Here is a 23,985-nt window from a genome sequence, read left to right on the forward strand (position 1 = left end):
AAAAATAAGGAGATTGAGTCCCTCTTATGTTATCCGAACAACATATATATTTGTGGGTGGAACATTATACAGATTATGAGTATGAAAATCAATCAAAACTATAATTTGTGACAATAAACCCACAATTGTCCTCCTGTCTTTTTTCCCATGTGGTAATATATGTATTTATTCTTTATGACATGCACACAATCACAGTTTGCTCCATGAATCTGTTGGCATCACTGTCTGTATCCTGTGGGATGAAATACAACAATAACCTAAAGGTTCCCAAACTGGGGTGCATGCCCCCTTGGGGGAGCGTGAGGTCATGATCTTTTTTTTTTTTTTTTGTTTTTTTTTTTGACATTTTGTTGTACGGAAGCAGATTAGTGCCAATTTTGATGGAGAAAATGATTTTGGGCAAATCAAGAATAAAGTCAAAATGTCAAGATTAAAGTTTCAATTTCTAGATTAAAGTTGAAATATAATGTCGAGATTAAAGTAAAAAAAAAAAGACGAGATTAATGTTGAATTCTCAATAATGAAGTCAAAAGAGAAGATTTGACTTTATAAGTAATTAGATAACTTTTATCACAATATTGTATTTTGAGATTATTTTCCAAAAAGCGACTTTAATCTCAACAGTATATTTTAACTTTATTCTCAACATTTCAACTTTATTCTTTTTTTTTTCGCCTTGTCTGCACATGCTGTCGAGGCGTGACAGCAATGCATGTTTTATTATTGCAACTAACTAAGTGAATTTAGTTTTTTGCATAATTGTGACCATCACCAGCCCTCCCTCAGGAAGGGTATAAGAAAATCTTACTCAGGTATAAGTTTTCAGTAAAATGGTCCCAAACTTTTGAGACTTTAGGTTGGTTCTTCTTCTATTGCGCAATTCTTCTTCACAATGTAAATGGTGGCGCGACACTGCAGTACTGCAGTAAAAATGAAGTAGAAAGTGGCTGCCGGCCTGATTTTATCATGAATTTACAACATTAAACGAAGCGTTGACGCAAATTTTTGTAGTCAACATTATCAGTTGTGACTAACCGTTTTTGAATGGATCTCAAGCTCCGCTTATGGGTATGGGGAGAAAATAAGAGAGGGCTGTGTTACACCTTGAGAGAGGGGGAAGGGAACAGGGAAGAGGGAGTCAGGGTAGGACAATGGAAGGGATGGAGAAGAGTCGACTATTTTAAGGGGAGAGTGCAATGTGGTGTTATGGTTGTGCATATTGTGCTTATTGTGTTGTGTAATCAGTTATTTTGACTTTATTATTGATTTGCTTCTATGAACAAAATCAGCCTTCAAAGATAAAAAAACAAACAAACAATATCTCCAGTAGGTGGCGCTGGTGTTCGATCTAAAGTTGCTCAGCACTCTGATGCCCCTCCCCCTTCTGTCTCCTGATATTTGGTCCACCTGCAGCCTGCCTCTCCTCAGCAGAACAAGCTGTCTGCTCTGCTGTGACGATGCTGTCCTGCACCAAGATGATCACCATGTGTCTGCAGTCCTCCAAACAGAAGCATCTCCAGCTTCAGCATCAACAGAAGGAGCAGCAAAATATCTTTCATGATGTGAGTGGATCAAACTCTGTCACATTTCACTACCCTTACATTCCCCATCCTGTCCACGTCCCTCCACTGTTGTGCATTTAAATGTTTTTCCAGCTCTTCATCCCTGATAGAGGGAAAGAAAGGGGATATTCTTGTCTTTTCAATGACATTATCTGTTAAAGGTTTGGGTGACTGAAACTTGTTGCAGATTTGGGCATTCTCCTGATTTGATTTTAAGGAAAAACCTTTTAAAAAGCTTCATGTAACAGCAAAAATCTATTTATTTAAAATATCAATAGGTGTTTATGCGATTGTACAATGTACAGGCTACAGATCAGTGCACAGATGTGATCAGAGTCAGATATAGAAACTTGACTCAAAATATTTGAAATTAAGATGAAATTAATTCAAATAATCTAAACCACCAGCGAAGGTTTTTAGATAATATTTTTTAGATAATGTTGTATATATCCTTGTTGTTCTCACTGTTTATTTGTTTATTTATCGTCTTAGTGACTCCGCTTGTAAATACACGTATCTATCTTTCTTTTTATTTGTCTCTGTATCTTGCACCACGAGATTTGTCTCTTAATTTTGTTGTACCTTGTGTATAATGACAATAAAAAGCATTCTATTCCTTTTTATTCTGTTCTATTCCTTTTTGCATCAAACCCTTTTCTCCCCTGTACTCATCAATGTCTATTTCATTCTAATAAGTGTTTATATATTGTTGCCTATCACCGGCAGACCCCCGCGACCCTGTTAAACGGGAATAAGCGGGTATGAAAATGGATGGATGGATATTGTTGCCTATATAGAAATCCCCCTCTCTCATGGTAAAGTTTGAAGATTTTATTTATTCCAATGATCAAAACGTTCAAAGGAAGCATAGGTTTTAATCTGAAATGAAATTAAGTTACTTAAATACAAGGTATTTAATGTAGAAATCACAAAGAGCTGTGTTGATCTTTTATAGACAGAATCTTTAGAGATGCCATTTTAAGGCATCCCGCCTGCTTCTTCTCAAACACCAGATGCATTAATAAACTCTCGCAGTATTGTATTACGGCTCAGTCAATCTCACACCCTTTGTAGATTTGTTGCTTTCCCTAATTTGCTTTCTCCTCATCTTTTACACAGTCATTATCCTCTCCCATCTCATTGTTCTTGTTTAGGGATCAATGCTGTGATAGAAACGGTGAAGAAAATCTCATAAGTGGGGAAAAAAAAACACCTATTTGATAAATATTTCAGTCTACGATCATTAGCAATCTTTTCAAAGCACTGAATTGTAATCCTGGGATCAGCTCTTGTGGGAATATCTGCCACCATCACATCAGAACAATCTGACCTTCCAGGAAAATGATGCATTATCGTTAGCATCCTGACAGTGAAGAGCCTAAAGACACTGCAGAATAATAAACAAGCTAAGCTTACCAATGAGAAGAAGGGACAAGTACTGGTGATTGTAATGGATGCAGTTGTAAAAAAAAAAAAAAAAAAAAAAAAAAAAAAGCAAAGTAGCAGATGTGCTGCTCGGTAGTATTTTCCATATCTTGTGTCAAACTTAAAATAGTTCTGAGAACTACTAATACAAAAGGAGACCACTTTACCAGTTAGCAGAGGTGTCAAGAGTACTAATTTATCCTACTCAAGTACAAGTAAGTCATACATAAATTACTCAAGTACAAATAAAAAGTAGTTCAATTAAATAGTACTCCAAGTAAAAGTTATTAGTAACCTTCACCCCCACCTTTTTTGTTGGTAATAAATCTTGCCACGGTTCCATTGCGTACAGTAAACATCTCATGTATAAACTTAAAAAGTAAGAGACCAAATCTTGCACAATTGGAACCTAATTTATTTTTCACAAAGGCGTCTGTATAAAATAAAAGGTTTGTCAAAATGTACACTTCTTTTTTTTTTAGATAAAATAACACTAATAAATTCAATTAAAAAAAAAAAAAAAAGAAAGAAACTGAGAAAATATCCAGAATTCAGGGCTATTCTGGCGCCGTGCATTACGTTTTATCTGATTGGTCGGCTATGATGTGATGCATTTGATTGTTGTCTGGTCATTACATTTTTTGTAGTTTCACAATGTCCGTTGATCATTTTAAAACAACAATTATTAATTTACTCCCAAACGGTTTGGTGTAGAAATGTAACGAATGACTTTACTTATTTTTAAACATATTTAAGTACTGATTTCGCAATATACTCTAAAAACCTAAAAGTACCCATAAAAGTAACTCAATTACAGTAATGTGAGTACTTGTAAACCATTACTTTCACCTCTACCAGTTAGGGGAATGGTAAATTGGTTTGAGAATGATGATGTTTATGGCAGTTATTGTGTATCACGTTTTGATGCTTCGATGACTGTAGAATAATAGTTGGTTCCTTTGGCCTCTAATACAGAACATGAACTGAAAAAAAAATCCAGATTAATTTACCAGTTAATTCATTAAAGATCCTACAATGTGATCCTCTGGATTTCTTTTTCTCATTTTGTCTCTCATAGTTTAGGTAAACCTATGGTGAAACTTAAAGGCCTCTCTCATCTTTTTAAGTTTACTTGCCCAATTGGTGGCTGACTAAATACTTTTTTGCCCCACTGTATGTCAGATTCTGCTGTTGGTTTTAAAAAGTATGCAAGTTTTAATAACTTGTAAACATCTGTAGCTGTGAAATGTTATTTAGTTTCAAACAAAAGCAGAACGTTTGATTTTATTTAGTTTGACATGCATTTGAAATTGTTACAATGTAAATATTATCTGTTTGCTGATGATAATTAGGGAATCCATTTTAAAGCTGCCATTCACATTAAGTGAAATGGTGAAAAGGTGCTACTGTAACTGCAGCCGATGATATACATACAGTATTTCTGTTACAAGTAATGTCATTGTTTCCAATCACTTGCAATTTTTTCCTCAGATATTCCGCAGAGCCGACAAGAATGGTGAGTAAACTGTAAATACTGGCTATTTGGTAATATTTTGGTACAAATATTACTTGTTCTCACACTGTATTCTTTATCATTTTAATATCTCACACACTTTGTCCGAATAAGAAAAAATTGATTCGTCTCCTTGAGTGAAGCACTTTTTGTTTTTTAAGGCTTGAGCCACTCGTTTTCTAAGCCAACTATCCTGGGTGCCGAGATAATGTTTCCAGGATGAACACAAAAATAAAGAAAGCCATTTTTAACAGATGACTGAATGCTATTTACGAATACATGTGAGAAGAAGCCAAATAAATGAAATAATTGTATTCTGGAGATCAAGCATGGATGGGTTTCTTTTGGTATTTCTCAGAAATTAAACCTTTCACTAAAACTATTGTGATAAGCTGTTAAAAAGTAATTCTGCAATGACAGCATTGAAAAGATTAATTGAAAATCCACACAATTTATGTATCTGAATGAATGTCATCATAACTTGTGGAAAGTTTGTTCGTTTGGTACCTTGGACTTCTGTAACAAAAGGATTAAGAATTAATTGAGAATTTTAATTAAACCACACAAAGTAGTTGTGTCATTTAAGTGGGTGTGTTGCATTTTTATCTTTATATTACTTTTAAAGTAATTAAAGGACATTGTGATTTCTCATAGCCAACAATGTGCCAATAAAAAGGCTTGCTGTGTGTCCTGGACAAGCCCCCACTTATCACATCGTGACAAATGCAGTAAATATCTCATGTATAAACTTAAAAAGGCAGAGATGAAATGTTGCACAGTTGGAACTGAATTTGTTTTCCACAAAAGCATCTGTTTAAAATAAAAGATTTGTCAAAATGTACAATTATTTAAAAAAATGAAATAACACCAAATGATTCATTTCAAAATAGAATCATTCTCAGCCTCTAAGCAAAGCTACATTTATGAACTCTAAAACAGGTATAATAACCAGGATTTAATGCTGTTTTGGCCCCGTGCATTGCATTTAATCTGATTGGTCAGCTATGATGTGATGCATTTGATTGTTGTCTGGTCATTTCATTTTTTGTAGTTTCACAATGTTGATCATTTTAAAACAAAAACATAATAATTTACTCAGTAACAGTTGGGTGTAGAAATTTAATGAAATACTTTACTTCTTTTAAAATGTACTTAAGTATAAGTAAAATTACTGATTTAGAAATATCATTAAAAAAAAAAACTAATTAAGTACCCATAAAAGCAACTTAATTACAGTAACGTGGGTGAGTACTTGTAATCCTTTAATTTCACCTCAGCGTGTAGATGTAGGTACAAAGAGTGAATGCTGGTTAGTGCTGGTTTTCTTAGATTCTAGGAGCTTTCACACAGGTACTCGTCCCAATATGCATTTATGCCAAGCCCCAAAAGAATAACACGCACCTCACAAACACAGGCCTCAAAGGCTGGGCATTTGGATTAAGCTTTAAAGTGGTATTACTCATAATATTTTTGAGAATCTGTAAGGCATGAAAATCAAATGAGAAGTATTACAGAGCTCCTGAGCTCTGGGATGATTGCATTATCACGCCATAATCATAAGTTATTAGACATGAGAGGTCTCTTGATACACCTTTTCATCAAAGCCAGATCTGCCTGTTGAAACGTATTTATGGTTTCTACTCATTCTTTGTCTGAAATTGTTGTATGAAAAAAAGGCAATAAGTTGTGTACTTTCTGTGTGTTTAGATGATGGCAAGTTGTCATTTGAAGAGTTTAATGCCTATTTTGCTGATGGTGTCCTGACAACTGAAGAGTTAAAAGAGCTTTTCCACTCCATCGATGAGCAACAGAACAAGTATGTTTGTTTTTTTGTTTTTTTTCCTGTCAGCTGTTTTGTGTCACTACGACAGAAAAACAGAAAAATATGTTTCTCTGTAAAACTACTGCAACCAAACTCAAAGAGGCTTTTAAGGGTACCTGTACTGGACATGTATAAAGCGTGAAATATGGCTAATATATTACCAATAAACAAAATATGTGTACATATATTTTAAAAGACACATTTGAGGTACTTTTTTTTTTTTTAACAATTTAATATCTTACAATACAATCTATGGGGAGTAGCCATGTTCAACCAGATGTGACGCCGAGGTGTTTTTTTCCAGTTTTTGTAGTGATTATCTCCACATTTTCTTCAGTTGTTGTCTGATTTTTTTAAGATGGAAAACACAAGCATGTGTGTTGAAGCTACTTTAGATGTGTATGAACTGTTATTGTGAGTTTGGGAGGACATTGAAGAAGTACACATTGGGGAACTGAAATTTTGATTTAGATTTAGCCATAGTCTTTTTACTAAAATTCTACTTAGTTAGGGGCTAGGCAGGAAAAAAGGAAAGGATTGCAGCCAGCCGTGTAAGCAGCCTCTTGTGGGCGCTTCACCCGCCCTCCTGTAGCTTGCACGGAGAGAGGGCCAATGAAGGCGTTGAAATATAATCCCTTCACTTCATTCTGATACAGTCAAATGACATGTGACGACCTTGAGTCGATCTGGTTCAGAAACAAAGTTCCAGGTGGCAGTGGGGGAGAGGAAGAGGAGGACGGAGCGTCTTTCTGCACAACATCCTGGTGGATAGATGAGACAGCCTTAGACGGCTGGCTGTGGGGGAGCCAATGATGATAAGCGACTTGTTTTCGAGCACAATTTCGATAGCCTTGAGTTCTGGTCTCCAGCAGTAATCCAATAAGGTGGCCTTTTAACTTGCAAGCCAAGCATTCAGCTTCCCCGATGTATGTAAATACACTGATTCTGATTGGATTCCGTTCCAATTCAATTCAACTTTATGTATATAGCGCCAATGACAAGACAAGTCATCTCAATCTTCCATGTGACAAAATTATAGTTTAGTTTTGATTAGTTAACAAAATTATCATTAAATTGGATATAGTTTTCGTTCACATGTAGTTGTTTCTTAGTCGGTCAGACATTTAGTCAAGGAAAATAAGTAAAGTAAAGAAATGAACCCAACATGATCTTTGAACAAAGCTCACTACAGGTACACTTTTTGAGCAAAGTCACATTTCATTTATTGCCATCAGGAAGCATTTTAATCTTTATTACAGTAACAAAATTATTCAGATCATTCAGCCTTGTAGAAATGTGTGTGTAAGCTAGTGTTGTGTGTTTGTGTTGAACTCCAGATCTTTCTCAGTAAATCTCCAACTTTCCTCCTCTTTCCCTTTGTTTTTAGAAATCTGGACACTGAGAAGCTTTCAGGTAGGTGGAAAATAATTTCTTAGGACAGGAAAAAAAATGACAGTCTGCTCCATTTACCCAATTCACCTATTTTCATCATTCCAATTAACACGCACGTCAAATACCCTAGATACATAAACGGTGGGAACAGATAGAGCTAGGGAACAGTTTTACCCAGAATTGATCTTTTGTATAATTATTCAATTGAAATACTGATTTTTTTTCTCAACTATTTCTGATATTTGGTCACATATGTCATGATACCACCATAATAGCAGGAGCAAAATATGTGGCCGTGAAAGGAGTATCAAATAAAACTCTAACCTTGGATGTGCCCATCATGTTATAGTTATATTATTTTTGTCATCAGTAAGTTACTCCATCAACAAATAAAAACTGTTTTACAGATAATAGTGTCTAATTTACATAATGTACTTTTTCATGAGGTTATTCACTTTTCTTGTCCTTGTGATTGTTTTTAATCTGTCAATGATAGCATGCAAGTATTTGATATGGTTTTATTTCTGGTTAGATTATTTTTCTCAGCACCTCGGGGAGTATCTGAATGTCTTTTCAGCTCTGGAAAGCCTGAATGTTGCCATTTCAAAGGCAGTGGATAAAACTAAAGAGGTAAGACAATAATATGGCTTCTATCCCTGTGTCCTATTGTTTTTGTAGACAATTACTGTGGTTAAATTATTTGTACCAACTTGACTTATCCAGACATGGACATTACACATTTATATCTCCTGCAATTTAGAGGATCCACTTTCGTAACTTTTCTACCTGCCTGAAAGTTCCTGCACCCTGAATTCAGAATTTAATATGTTAATAAGTAAAAAAAAAGAATAATTGATCAAACATTAAGTAATGTAAATGTCTTTAGCTTCGTTTAGTGATAGATTATGACAGTGTACGCATTGTTTTTGCTTAAATGTGCCTCATTATGTATTAGTGTCAATGACGTGATGCCTGTATTTTCTGTCCAGCTGTATTTGATTTGATTTGATTTTTGATTTTTTTTTTTTTTTTTTTACATGTAACCAGAATATCATAAGAAACAAAGAAAACAAAAAAGATTGTCAACACAATTTTGCAATTCAATCTACATTTCCAAAAAGGATTGGGAAGAAGTACATACTGTACTTAAATCCCAACCCATGTCCATAAATTCATTTTTTGTTCATTAACTGGCTTCTCATTTTAATAATGAACAGAATAAACTCTTCATTTCACTTTACAAAATCTTTCAAATGCTTTAAAAAAACACAAATTCACAGTCAACATACCAAAATACAGTTTTACAAATAAACAACACCAGAATAATATAACTTAAACAAATAGAAATGTACTGTTAGAGATTGTCCTCACTATATCTTTTGAAAATAATATATTTATATCATTTAATTTATTTTGTTAAAAAAAGAAAGGTTAAAATGCTTAAAAAGATACAGTACATGTAGTACCTATCATATACAGTATATGCACTCACTTTGAATTAAATAAAACTAATTACTTATATGTCTTACATCATGTGGTGCAACTGCCACGTCTTTAAAATGACTCTAAATATATGCCATATTTGGCATAAATTCTTAAGTTAAAATCCTTAATACGCATCATTAACACATTAAGTACATTAAAAAGGAAAGTTTGTGACAAGAAAAAGTGACGAGTTTATTACATCCTATACAGCATCATTCAGCAGTTATTAGTTTTGTGCTCTGACTCTACTTAAATAAGCTATAAAATCTTCAGTAGATGTATAAACGCTTTTGAGGAAAGTTGGCATTTTTTTCTCCTAAAATAGGTTTATTTTTCTTTCTCACTTTCAAAAATGATTCACTCACAAAGAGCCTGATAGATCGCCAGGCTGTGTTTGCACCTCAGGGGAAATCACTTTTTTTTTCTTCCTCTTTTCACACTATTGGTTTTGAACCTGAAAACAGCATCATAACGATTATGAAATCTATAAATATTCATCCGTAATTTTTGTGCCCGAGTCTTTTGTTTGCTGTGAGGTCGTCTTCAGACTTTTGTTTCACTGCAATGTGTGAAGCTTCTTTGAAAATATATCCACAGCAATACTTTTTCACAGGCCAGAAGAGTGTTTTATTGTTTAATTAAAAGCCACAAAAAACAAAAAAAAAAATCAATTGAAAAAAGTCATTGAAAGATTAGAAAAGTGAAGTTCAATGATTCAAGAGTTTGCAAAGAATAATTTGTTCTCTATAAAACAATAAACACTATTCATCTTCTGAGTTCCAATATCTTGATGAAGGCTTTATCTGAGCTTATTAGTAATTACTTAGGCTGTCGTGTCATATATGCACCAAGGACGTCCATCCAATACAGAGTAAACTAAGCTGACAAAAATCAAGGTAGAGGTTTGAATCTACAGCCTTAGCTGAGAGGCAATTAGCGTTTGCTTGTAGTAGAACTTGTCAGGGTTCTCGGGAATTTTCCGCAGCATGGCGCAAGCGAGCGTCATTGGTGTGGAAATTTTTTAACTCTCTGAGAGCCAAGTTTAGTGAAGTAAAGTTGAGGAACTGAGGAACAGTTGTCTGAATAAATGAAACCTTAACAAATTATTTCACACATTTATTTTATTTTGTTTTAAAAACAAAAGCTTATCTGATAGCTGCCATGTTTTCACATCATAATGTGTCGGCAATGACTGATGGCTGAATTCCAGTCATTATTTTTCTTGATATTATATTACGCGGACACAGAACAACAAACAACCTTCCCCTGATACACTCGGCCTCTTCACTGCACAGAAAAATCTAATTCTCTCACTATTTTCCCGAGGTCTGTTTTGCCGACAGCTTGGGAAGAAATAATGAGGTGTTTGTAGCCCTAAGCAAAGAAATATCTTCTCTCCACCTTCTTCATCTATTCTGTAATCCATCCATTTATTTACACTCCAGCTAACAAAAACTCAACCAACCAAATTATACATATTCTAAAGAGGTGTGTTCACACCGAACACGACTTCAGCAACTATAGTTGCTTAAATCGGCCACGATGAGTCGCTTGAACATAATTGCGCTTCATACCTGCTTCATCTACCCCAGTGACAAAACTCATTGCCAACTGGAAGTCGTGACACAGCGTCACTTGAAGTCACCTGAAAAGTTTAGAATGTTCAACTTTGAGCGACTTCCAGTGACTCAGATTCTGCGATTGAGTTGCTGGAATCGCGCGAGTTGCGTCACTTGAAGGAAGGTCGCTTGACGTTGCGACATTTACATTGATTTTGAATTTAATCTAGTCGCCAGAGTCGCCAGAGTCGCCAAAGTCCGAACGCACCTTAAGGATAATATTTGATTAATGTGGGACGATGTAGTGTGCGGCAAAATATTGCGATATTAAAACGTCACAAGATGTATCGTTAAAGGTACGAGTTATCTGTACAATCTACATACCAGATTTTTGTTGTTAATTAAATTTTTTTATATTCCTATTGAGTTGAAAAGGTCATACCCAGTATAAGTGTGTAAATATGTCCAAAAGTAATGCATGTTTTTTTTTTTTCCTTTCCGAAAATTATCGTTATCATGAGGCGAGACCAATTCAACTGTGTGGCAAACTGAATTTCTTGAGACACCATAGCTTGCTTGGTGGTGAGGCATTAGCTGTCTTTCCTCAGTACAACAAAATTTGGATTTGTGTTTGTATACCGTACAATCCTTAAGTTGAGATCTGTCATCATTTATCTTCAACCCACATTCTGCAGTTGTAGCTAGAGCTCAATCTAACTGATTCAACGCAAGAAGTACTGCTCACATTCTGGACAGGCCATTGGTTTGCCACAACTTACAAGCTGAGGGACAAGTCAAGCTTGGTCTTACATTCAATGCAGTAGACATTGAACCATTTAGCAACAGCAGTCCATTTATAAATCTAATTTATATCCACTGACTTCCCTCAAAGAACCATAAATGTTATTTGTACACTTGCCAATCATTTTCTGTGTGTAACTATCTCTGTCAGGAGTATGAGGACTCAAGCGTGTTGGGCCAGTTTGTGACCAGGTTCATGTTGAGGGAGACGTCCAATCAGCTGCTATCGCTGCAGACATCCCTTCACTGTGCCATGGAGGCTTTGGATGAACAAGCTTGTGATCCTGCCCGGTCAGTGATACAATAAGAGACGGTGTGATTCATGTTGTTCAATGCATGTTATGTATGCAGTTTAAAATGAGCCCCAATAAACATGAAGGCTGTACAATATGTGTCAAACTATGAATGAAATGAAGTCACAGTTTTTTACGGTGCTTATATTGCATGATTGCAGTAATTTCTAATGTTAAACAGTGGAAAAAAACTCAAAATTCCTTCAAAATCCTTCAATTTTCCTCAAATTATGACATAACATTTCCCTAATTAAATAGAATTTGGTCACAAGATCTAGGACTTTTAAAGTGAATATACTGTTGGGACTGACATCTGTCACTTATTACTTGGATATGGTCGGTTTCTTACATATTTTGTATTTTATGTATACGTAGAAGTGCGAACTATGGCACAATAATGTTGAAATTACTAATTTTCTTGCATAAATAATTTCTCCCTGGGATTATTAAAGTATTTCTGATTCTGATTCTGATCAAATCTGTGGCCCACTTGAAATAAAACTGCTCCGTATTTGGCCCCTGAACTAAAATGAGTGTGACACCCCTGCTGTACAAAAACATTAAAACTGAATTGACCAAAATAACTGAATCTCAACTAACTACCATTATTTTTAGTTTGAAAATACCTTTGTTTATATACTGACATTGGAGTAGATTAAATATAAGTGAAAGCCTAAAAAACAACCAGATGTTTTTAACAACGAAGATGTGTGAAGATTGTTAAATCTGCTACGAGCTAATGTAATTTCAAAAACACTTTTAAATCCTCACCAAACAAGAAGTGTCATAAATAATGCAGTTATATTTTCCTCGTTAAAAAAAAAAAAAAAAACAAGTCAATGATGCATAAAATGAGCCAACAGATAGCAATTAAAGGTAAAACGCTTTGTGTGAAGTGTGCAGCAGAGCAGTGAGAAAGTCAGACCAATCATTGGGGGACGTTTGTTGAAGCGTTTCAGTGCAAAACACAGTGGAATGGAAGTGGTTTGAAAATCCTACCTGTTCATGTGGAATAAAAGGAGATTTCAATTACTGGCACCAATTTAAGATTTAGTGAACTGAAGCTAGCAAAGTTGTTTTGCTTGCTACAAATGAAGGACATACGCTAGTTAAGTTGACAAGTTTGCTCAAATAAATGATTTTTTTTCTTCTTATTCCGGCTGTTAGAGAGTCTGTCTGAGCAGGACACAGTTGTTATGCACGTACAATAGTGGAAGTGTTACAATTACTGAGCCTTTAATCATATGTGGAGTTTTCATTACAGTTTTTCCAAATTAATTAAAAAAAATGCTTTTTTTAATATAATGTGAACGATATACAAACATTTTAAGTACCATAAAACACAGCGACTGTACAAAATGTATATCTACCTCAAGTGGGTAGTATAAGTTTTCAGTGAAATGGTCCCAAACCTTTGAGACTTTAGGTTGGTTCTTCTTCTGCAGCGCAATTCTTCTTCACAATGTAAATGGTGAAGCAACACTGCGCCCAGCAGTTCATATATGGTAGTGGCCCCCGGCTTGATTTTATCGTGACTTTACAACATTAAACGATGCTTTGATACAGATTTTTGTAGTCAACATTATCAATTATGTTACAAATCATTTTTGCATTATTAAATAGAAAGTGTCTGGAGGTACGTTAAACGTAGCCATAGCCCCCGGACTATAGATACATTTCCGGAGCTTTTTCTACATAAGCGTAATGTGCCTGTGTTTATCACCGTGCCAGGATAGCTGATTTATTTTTGCTCAAACTTTGCCTACGTCTTTAATAAATAACCCCATAAAACATAACTTTCCTCTTATGTTAGCTTCCTGTTAACATCTCTTATGATAACTGGTCAGTTTTGACCTATGTCTTATATCAGCTATATCTCTAGCTCTATCATTTAATTGGTTTTTAATCTCTTGGTTATCTTGTTTGGCTTTCTTATCTATGAAAAAATTTGTAGTTGTATTTTTGATGTGGGCTTCTAAGTCTTTTTTCTGTCAGTATACCCCTAGATTTAAATTGGGTTTTTTTTTAATAGTAAAATGATCCTCACGAGAACTGACAGGTAGTGGGAAACGTTGTGTTTAATTAAATCAAGAGAACTGACTTTAATTAAATTGTATGAGACAGTTTTTTGAGAATTTCCATGACAATTACAATTATAAAGTCCATTATCTAACTCAATTACAATTCAATTATGACTACAACGTCAACATATTTTTCCCCAATTACAATTACAAATATAAATATGTCATAATCTGAATTAATGATCAATTACATGGTTACAATTATAATTGAGCCCTACCCTGGTGAACACACAACACCTACTAACAGAAAAGTGTGTGCGAATATTTGAATTTTAATGCAATGGTGTGTCTGCACACCATTGATCTGTGCCTACTTCAATTTCTGATTTTAACCAATGATTAACCCACGTGTGTCCAGTCCACACTTTTTGTTCCTGCATCCCCTGAGTCACAGCCCCTCTCTTTTTCCTATTAATTCTACAGCCTCTTCTTTTCCCCTGTCAGACTGCTGTGGCCTGCCATATCTTGTCTTTATAGCTGATGTTTGTTTGTCTCCTTCGATCTCAACTGTTGACCCTGTAGAACGGAGACAAAGGGATGTGAGCTGTCAGCGGCTCAGAGAAATAACAGCAGGGTTCGTCATAACCTCGCTGTGTCCTTGTCAGATTCCAGCTCCGGTGTTGTGACCTCAGGTAGGAGGAGAATAACAATTCTTTTCTTACGCTTTCAATGATTCATACAGTTTGAGTTTCTAATGCGTATACCATCATACTGTTTCTATTATGATCTTTCCTGTGTTGTGTTGTCTACAGGTTTCAACATCGGAGACAAAAGGGATTATTCTCAGATCAACAGGCTGCAGCAACTCTTGGACAAACTGGAATTTCACGTACGAATTTAATGATATTTAAACACAAGCTCTTTTTTCCCCTTTTTCCCACCATGTCTGCATATGCTATCAAAGGTCAACACTACATATAGTGCAACCTTTTTGCCTGTTTTATAATTGCAATGAAACAAATACATTTATTTTGTTGCTTGATTGTAACCATCACCAGCCCTTCCCTAAGGAAGAGGAAACATTAGTTTTACTAGAGGAAAAGACATGAAAAACAGAGGGCAGTGCTACACTCTGGTTAGGGGGAAAAGGACAGGGAAGAGGGAGTTAGGGTGGGACATGATAGAACAGTCGTCTTCTTTCTCATTAATCCTGATTTGTTAACAGCTTCCACTTTAATAGTTCATTCAAATAGACAATAAAAGGAATAACAGATGAAGTTAGGACACAGGAAACAGGAGGTGAAAACTATCTGTGAATGTGTGAATTTGCAATAAATTGTGCCAAAAATGCAATTTAAAAAAAAAAAGAAGAAATCAAAGTAAAATCTGTTGTTTTCTGGTGCTAAATATTTTGAGGTATTGTCAATTTAATTATAAAGGCTGTGCTTATGTTTATTAATTCTCATATTCTGAAAAGAATTGTACTGGGTCATTTTCACGTCATTCTTTTGCTCAGCTGTGTGTTCCTTGTGTCTCAACAGTCAGGATTAGGATCAGTGAACCTTTTTCATTAAAATGAACAGCAAAAACCAAAGCTTTTTTTTAGGCTCCACCTCCTCCCTCCTGTCCATGTCCTCTACGTGTTTACTCCTTTTTTTCTTTGCTTTTCATTTATTTTCTTCTCATTTCTCTTCAAAGAACTTCCCCTTCCTCGTTTTTCTTATTGCCAGCCTTGAGAGATGCAGGGAGCAATATCAAAGCAGTTCATAACCTCTGTGTTTCCCTGGCGCAATATCCATCACCCCCCCCCCCCCCCCCCCCCCCCTCCCACCCACCCACCATAACTCCACAACAGCCGCTGTACATGGCATTTGTCCATCTTGTTTCCATTTGTTGCTTTATTGAGTGAATCAAAGGTTGTGTTTTCTGTGATTGCACACACATACACACATATACACACACACACACACACACACACACACACACACAAGAAGGTATAGTTGTGGGTGTTTTGTTTGTTTTTTTTAATTTTATTTCTTTCTCTAAATGCGATTGCAGATAATAACTTTTTACAGTTTATTTAACAATGACTAGCTTGAAATCCTCCTCCCCTCAAGTATCAGTGATATCATAAATGTGGCCTATAGTTATGCATGCATATGTAAACCTAATCGACTAAATTAACATTTCAACTACGCATTTGTGTGAGAATTGGTCATAGGTCATTGTAATCAAACTCTATCTATAATAATAATAATAATAATATAAGCTTGGATTTATGTAGCGCTCTTTTTTTTATTAGACTCAAAGAGCATCACAGAAACCATTATTTATTGACATCGGTCATTGTGATGGTAAGCTATACTATAGCCACAGGAAATAGAAACGTTTGTATTGCTCTTTTTTGGAAGGTTAAATCAGACACGCTGTAAATCCTCTTTGTTTACAACACTTTTTTTTTTCCAACTGCTGCACTTTCAGGTGGTTGAAATCCTCACTACTTTGTATTTTTCTAGTGTCTGCTATTTTTCCTGCAATATTTATTTTGTTTCACGAGACCTTCAACCTGATCCCACAACACGGCGTGGTTGAAATGTTGCATTCGTCTATACTTTCTCAATCATCATCTTGAAATACAGACTATGTCAGTTTGAAGAGACGGACCGTCTTTGGCCAGATCATGTGACCTGGAGAACGTTTCACTTTACGGCAGTCACGTGACCACAGGCTCGGATATACTCATTAAGGCTAAGGCTTTTGCTAGTATTTTTCTGCTTGATCAACTCCTGGTCAAAACTACTTCTGAGGACGCTAAAAAGACGCCGTCGAGACCCAGCCCCCTCTGCCGACCCTCCTTCCGCCTGGCGCTGGACACGGCCATGCAGGTCACCCGTCCCCCGTCCGCTCCGACCCCGGTTGCTGCGCCAACCACCGGCAAATGGGGGCGACGACAGTGGTGAGGCCAGGGAGTAGGGGGGGAGCGCCACCAACTCAGCAAAGAGAGCCGAGTTCCGGGCCTCTGGCGGCGGGAAAAGGAGGGCGGCGGCGGCGGCTGGTCCTCCAGCCGCGCCGCGAGCCCAGCCCCGCTTCGCACCCCAGCCCTTAGAGCCAATCCTTATCCTGAAGTTACAGGTCAACTACTGTCTGCATACACAATCAGCAGACGAAAGAAGGCTGCCCCGACTGACTGACTCTTGATTTTTGCGACAGTGCTGCAACGCTTGTGGCCACTAGGGGCGCTTGACGTGAAAGTTACAGCTCTAGTGCCCCTAGTGGCCAAAAGTTACACAGTGTGCCTTTAAGCTGCAGGTTAAATTTTGTTTCCAGAGTAAAAAGTTTCCAATGAGAATCAGGTTAGATGACAGCACAACATTTAAACACAAGTTAGGATGACTTTAAATAAACTTTGGTAAATACCATTTAGCTTACACTATACACAGTAATCTGACAGAATCCATATGATAGTTTTTAACAAAATGCAACAAAATCCTAATCTTTGTTGGGGATGGGGTACCTTACTACTGGTAATTTCCTTTTGCTAATGCAGGGATGATATAGTTTGAGCATCAGTCCTTCTCTAATTGTTCTCTGTAAACTCTTCTCTCAGGGTCCAAAGCTGGAGCCGTGTAAAGACGACCAACTGAGCACGTGCACACCTGTAAGATTGAACTTAATTTTATTAGCGGTTCTATACTTACTTTAGTTCCGATCATATGTTAAAGAAATTGCACTTGCTGGTTGAAAACATACAGTATAATGTTATGCTAAACTGGAGCTAAAACTGAAAATAATCAGCCATTGATTTCCCTACATCATCCAATGTCTTCCAGTTAATCATCTAAGTAAACAGAAAATTATTTCCTTTAAATTCAAGACCCTTCATTTTTTCTTGAGAACATTTATTAAACATTTTTTCAAGTTTAAGCTTGTTACCTAAAAAATGACTAATTACAATTTCAGGAATCGAAATATCAGAAATATATTACTTTTCCTAATTTGTTGTGTTTTGTTTTTGTTTCCTAAAAAAATGATGAGGGCAGGAAATGCTGCCTTTGTGCTTGATGATCACTCCCTTCACTGCAATCAGGATGAGAGAGTGTATTTGTATATTTGTCGGATGAAATGCTGCGTTATTTATTAGTATAATATTAGTAGATTTGTGTAACAGATGGTACAGTGAGTCTCTGATCGTCTCTGACTTGTTCCCAACAGAACATCCTGCTGGTTCAGAGACAGATGACAGTGACTGATGAGAATCTGGGAAACTTCCAGAAAGTTCTGAAGCGATACATTGATGCCACGTCCGCCAACCCTGACAACCTACAGTGAGTACAGCCTCCAGGCACAGAAAAACAGAATATTATTGAAAGGCTGCGTCAGACTGAGTGAAGTTGGGTAAAATACAGTTTGATCGTCCAACACTATCATTCTTTTCTATCTTATTTGCAGCATGTCTGTTCAGAGCCTCCCCTTCAAGTCATGTTTCATGGTGTATGAGTTCTGGAAGGATCGAGTCTCCTGGATGAGGTGAGTGCTCAACCCACCTGCCTGAGTCAGAGCTAATAGCCCTATTAGCCCTATTAGCTCTATTAGATGCCTCTGTTAGCATTCCCTAAGTTTTTTTTTTTTTTAAAGAAAATTTATCAGCAGTGAAGATAAGCAGATGGCACGCAGAGCTACACAAATTCTGCGAGTTTAAAAAAAAAAAAAAAAAAAGACTCATGCACAGATTGGCACAATATAGCCTATAATACATACAGTTTGATTTTTTTTTTTTTCAGACTGATATTTGATGTGGAAATACAAGTATCAAAAATGTAAATTGTCGACGGATACAAAGATGCATTCAGCTGAGCTTATTTTGTGTTTCTCTGTCATTTTGGTGGTTTTCTGGACTGGTTTTTTGTATATTTATTTTCATCTTTTGTCTTTCTGTTGTTGTTTTGACTGTTTTTGGAGGTTTTATGAAGTTTGTTTTTGTATTTTTGTTGTTGTTTTAACTGTATAGACTCATTTTGTGTGTTTTTGGAGTCGTTTCTGTATAATATTCTATATATATATATTTTGGTCATCTTATGTATGTTTTGTGTTCAATTTGTGTCTTTTTGGAAAAATTGAGGGTATTTTTGCCTTCATTTTGTGTCTTTTTGGAAGAATTGAGGGTATTTTTGCCTTCATTTTGTGTCTTTTTGGAACAATTATGGGTATTTTTGGAACAATTATGGGTATTTTTGCCTTCATTTTGTGTCTTTTTGGAACAATTGAGGGTATTTTTGCCTTCATTTTGTGTCTTTTTGGAACAATTGAGGGTATTTTTTGCCTTCATTTTGTGTCTTTTTGGAACAATTATGGGTACTTTTGCATTCATTTTGTCTCTTTTTGTTGTATTCTTGAGTGCTGATACTGAAAGTTCCTCGAAATGATGTCTCTATTTGCAGCTACCTCCAGTCCAACAGCAGTAAAGATTTCCAGCACTGCATCATCAACATGCTGGAGGAAGCTGAGCTTGTATCTACAATGTTGCTTCCAGGTTTGTTTTGAAAATATACCTCAATAATGCATACGTCATTGCATAATTCTCAGACTTATCTAAAATATCTTCATTTAACATGAACCTAAATTTACATTCATGCTCTTACTTTATTTGATCTTTTCTAAGGTGGTGTGTTTACCACAGTGAGAAAGACCAGCAGGCACATAAGCAATCATAACCAGACACATTATTTACTTCTCCAGTCCAACTTACAGACTAGAATGTAGGAGGAAAACAAAGTTCCCACAGAACAAGAAAAGGAAGAAAAATGTGCTCAGCTCAGAAAGACAAACACAATCTGTGATGCAGCAAGAAAATAAGAATTTCACGATGACTGAAACAAAAGGTTCATTTTAAAGCATTTTATTTTAACAAAGTAATTAACACCAGAACCGACCACTGAAAGCAGGAGCATTAACTACAGTTTGGATGGGGACCTGAGTGTGTGGGCTGCATGGGCAGTGCTAGTTGCTAGGATACCAACATGCTTGTTTATTTCCACATCTGCAATGACAATGAAACTGAGACATGCAACACCACTGTTTATAAGCAAATTATAAAACCCTGGCTTAGTTTTTATACAAACGCAGGCCGAAACAAACAATTCTCTGGAAGACAATTGTTTTTTTTTACTTTCTTTTCTTTTTCTGGTAATATAAAGTTCTCATTTCAGTTGTTCTTTTGTTGTTTTAAAACGCAGATTTATTTATTCATTTTTAAAATTTCAGACAAATGCCTATAACATGCAATGTTTGGGTTGTGACCCAGAGTTTTATTGTTTATTGGGATCCCAATTAGCATTTGCACGTCTGCAGCTATTCTTCCAGAACATCAAAAAATTTACATACAAAGTAAAACATAAATACACATTCATCCCTACATCACCACTCCGACTCAAAAACCAACAATAACATAAGTAGATAGAAAACCCTATATCAGAGTTAACAAAAAAACAGAAACAGGAATGTTTTATTGGCCAAGTACAGTTTAAAAACAATACAAGTAATGTGACTTGGTGAACGATGCAGAAAAAAACAAAAACAGAAACACTGTAATAAGTATAAATAATGTACTGTATATATAAATACTGTATATACAGGTACTGCAGGCAGGTGTAGCGTTGGTAGTCGTCCATTTTTATTAATAAAATCCCAAAACATACAAGGAAGCACATGGAAAACTGGGAGCAGGATACAAAACGCAGCCAGACACGATGAAGGTAGACAATACACAACGATCCAGCAAATAGTCTGTGTTCAACCACTCAGCTAAATATTGAAGGAGGCCTGATTGGGAATGGGCCACACCTGGGTGGAAACATGAGGGCACTAATCAGTCACAAACCAAGCACACAGACATCACTGGGGGGTGGAGCCACAAGCAGGAATACCTGAAACACAAAGACAAGCGTTAAACACAGGAGGCCAGACTCAAACAGAATAAACAAAAACACAGAATAACTGAAAGAGCAACAAAACTAAACAGAACCTGACAGTAATATTATCTTTGTGGTAAATGACGCTTTAAACACAAAATCGATAAAAAACAACAAGAAATAAAAAACATTGTGGCTTATTAAGCGCAACAAAATCAGTTTCTAATTTAAAAGATGCCCCTCAAAAATAAAAAATATCATGAAGTTTAAACCTTTTTAATTGAACCACTATCAGTTTACTCACTTTTTATTATTACTTTATCATTTTTGGAAAATGCACATTTTCATTTAAATTCGAAGTAGAATAAACACACAACATGTCACATGTACCGGTACATGCAAAACATTTTTTATTCACCTCTATTAAAAAAGTCATACCTTCATCAGTTATTTTCCAGTTGTTGTTTTTTTTTTTTTTTTTAAAGTTGAGAACCCTTGTTTTGATTGGATTGCTGTTAACGCTGACTATGTACTTTAATTTGAAGGTGACCCAAACTATTTTGACTTTTGTTTCCTCAGCTTCCTGGTGGATTAACACATACAACTAGTCACTTAAGCTGGAATCTCACAGATAGTGCACACACTGTTGCACATGACGCATCTATCCACCTACTCACCCATTAGTGTACACACACACACACACACACACACACAGAGAGAGGAAGAAGAAGAATGTGTTTGAAAGCAATGTGAGATGAAGGGAACGCCCACATCCAGTTTTCTCCAGCAGCATCATTCAATGCTTCTGTCTTGGGTTGCAATTGACATTTGAACCAACCAACAGACCTTACATTTATGATCACCAGGGATTCAATTTTTCCTCTATTTGTTCGACAATTGCAAAGAATAGCTGACGAACCCCAATCAGGACTGGGTTTAAAGTTTTAATTGGGAAAGTAGTGCTTAAACATGGACTAACAAAACATATTTGCATCTTAAACCTTAAAGGTAGGGTAGGTGATTTTCAAAAGCTAGCATGATTTTGAATGTAGCCTCCCCGACGGCTCCACTTTACCCCTCTCGCCCCTCCCATCTGTGCTCCGTCTCACTCACATGCATGCGCACAGCTGCTGCAGAAGAGGAGCTCAGCTCATCGCATGTATTGTGTAGAAACTTTGTTGTCTCATGTCTCATTCAGCACTAAGTAAACAATAAACTTTACCATTATATATGTTAAAAAACGTGACCAAAAACTCTGTTTTTACTCTGTCAGCGGTGACGCGTTTTCAGTGTGAGCTTGTGCATACGAGGGGTCGACAGGGAGACGTGATTGGTTAAAAAAAAAAAAAAACGGTATGTTTTTTCCATTCGTCGAAGTTCTTACAGATTTACAGCTGCTACAGTTGACAGATTTTCTCCGTTCCTTTTTCAAAGCACATCAGATCTTATTTTCTGTCAGAACATAAAGACAATTTCAATCAAGAACTTAAAAAGTGTATCTGGAGAAAATCGCCTACCCTAGCTTTAATTTTAATGTACAATATAATGTAATGTTATTAATATGTCTTGTTGTTGGTTGTGTTTGCAGAATGAGATTTCTGTTTTTGAAATGCTTTAAACTCCAGCTCCATTGACAGATGCACAAAGGCTTACCGAATAGTTTCTTGGTTTATTGTATCATTGGAAGCTGATTTTAAAATGTTAAAAACAAGTCTTTGTGATTACAAACCAGTTTGATGATTGTTTCTGTTGTGCTTTGTTTTAGTGTTGTTGTACACCACCTCATGACTTATACTGTAACCTAAATAAAAACTATCCCAAATCACTCCCAAATGATTTATAATGTGTTTGATTTTTCCACTTTCACCGCATTGCTTTATTGTGCTCTGCAGTATTTGATTGTCCCTTTCACTAAAACTAGGGTGCATGGCACCATTTTATCCATTCACCCATGGATAAATGGATTAAGAGTTTAAGCCCACTTGATCCTTTTTTTTTTTTTTTTTGTCAGAAATAATACTGTGGAAGCAGTAACTCACTTTAGGGTTTTAAGCAGGGAAGGATCAGAAAAGTCCACGTGGGAAAAACTGACCAATTACTGTATTAAACATGATGCTGCCTTTTTGTTTCGGTATCAGTGTGAAAACCAAATTAGAAAGCGTTGAATTGTTTACTCATTAGGTCTGACATTTTCATGACAATTTAGTAAAACTTGGAAAATGTGGAAAAAATATTCATCCTATTGTAACTTTAACTATCACCAATTTTTTTTTCTTCCATATTATATAAAGTCAGAATAGTTTATTAATTAATTCTACTCATAGAGTTAATAGCTCCTATGTTAATGGTCGTTTTGCAGTTTATTGGCACTTTTGTTAAGTTATATTATGTTACATTAAATATTTTATGTTACATTAGTTTGTCAAAATCCTTTCCAGGTTGTTTCATTACTGCTTATTACATATTATTACTGCTTATTACATATTATTACTGCTTATTATATATAATTACTTCCTATTACATACAATTACATAGTATTACTGCTTATTACATGTTAATGCTTATTACAAATAGTTACTGCTTATTACATATAATTATTGTTTATTAGACATTATTACTGCTTATTACATGGTATTATTGCTTATTCTATATAATTACTTATTATTACATATAATTGCTGCTTATTACAAATTACTACTGTTTATTACATATAATTACTTATTATTACATATAACCACATATTATTGCATATCATTACTATTTATTACATATATTTAAAATTGCTTCATATCTAGTGAAAATGAAAATGAGTTTTTGTTTCATCTTAAAGTCCTTATTATAGTGTTCAAATATCAGCAGTAGGAGGTCAAACAGACAGGGTGAGGCAACACCTTTGACATTTTCACACATTTGTCAATGTTCATAAGGTTTTACTGTAATTAGAGGTTAAATATGACAGTTTGAACAACACCAATATCGAGAAAGGTTGACTTTTAAACGTGATACTGTTGCTAATCTTTGTCTCAAATGAAGGACGAACCTCACTACTCAATATTTGTCAAACACTGACACCATGCGGCGTCTGTCGGTAGGACAGGTTTGATATTATACTGTACTTTTCCTGATAATTATTTTTCTGCTTTGGTAAAGTAACGGTGAAACTAGGCAGAATAATTCAATATAATGTTTTTATGATTTTTTTTA

General features: G+C 35.6%; 1 protein-coding gene across 1 annotated transcript; it reads left to right on the forward strand.

The window, feature by feature from the left end:
- Window positions 1-1,429: 1,429 nt before the first annotated feature.
- LOC114462763 (N-terminal EF-hand calcium-binding protein 1-like) lies at window positions 1,430-21,994 on the forward strand. The gene is made up of 13 exons (XM_028445735.1): window positions 1,430-1,562; window positions 4,479-4,503; window positions 6,208-6,316; window positions 7,710-7,735; window positions 8,247-8,344; window positions 11,711-11,850; window positions 14,456-14,565; window positions 14,686-14,762; window positions 17,481-17,531; window positions 18,086-18,198; window positions 18,323-18,400; window positions 19,312-19,403; window positions 21,361-21,994. The coding sequence occupies exons 1-13, from the start codon at window positions 1,458-1,460 to the stop codon at window positions 21,387-21,389; spliced, it is 1,053 nt and encodes a 350-aa protein (XP_028301536.1). The 5' UTR covers window positions 1,430-1,457; the 3' UTR covers window positions 21,390-21,994.
- Window positions 21,995-23,985: the final 1,991 nt, after the last annotated feature.

The sequence above is a fragment of the Gouania willdenowi genome, chromosome 5 (assembly GCF_900634775.1).
Source record: "Gouania willdenowi chromosome 5, fGouWil2.1, whole genome shotgun sequence".
NCBI lineage: Eukaryota > Metazoa > Chordata > Actinopteri > Blenniiformes > Gobiesocidae > Gouania > Gouania willdenowi.

What these genes read in the sequence shown, in the direction of transcription:
- LOC114462763 (XM_028445735.1), top strand. Translation starts at nt 1,458, where the DNA reads ATGCTGTCCTGCACCAAGATGATCACCATGTGTCTGCAGTCCTCCAAA. An exon ending in CCGCAGAGCCGACAAGAATG is followed by an intron (nt 4,504 to 6,207) that starts GTGAGTAAACTG and finishes CTGTGTGTTTAG; the next exon opens with ATGATGGCAAGTTGTCATTT. An exon ending in CTCCGGTGTTGTGACCTCAG is followed by an intron (nt 14,566 to 14,685) that starts GTAGGAGGAGAA and finishes TGTTGTCTACAG; the next exon opens with GTTTCAACATCGGAGACAAA.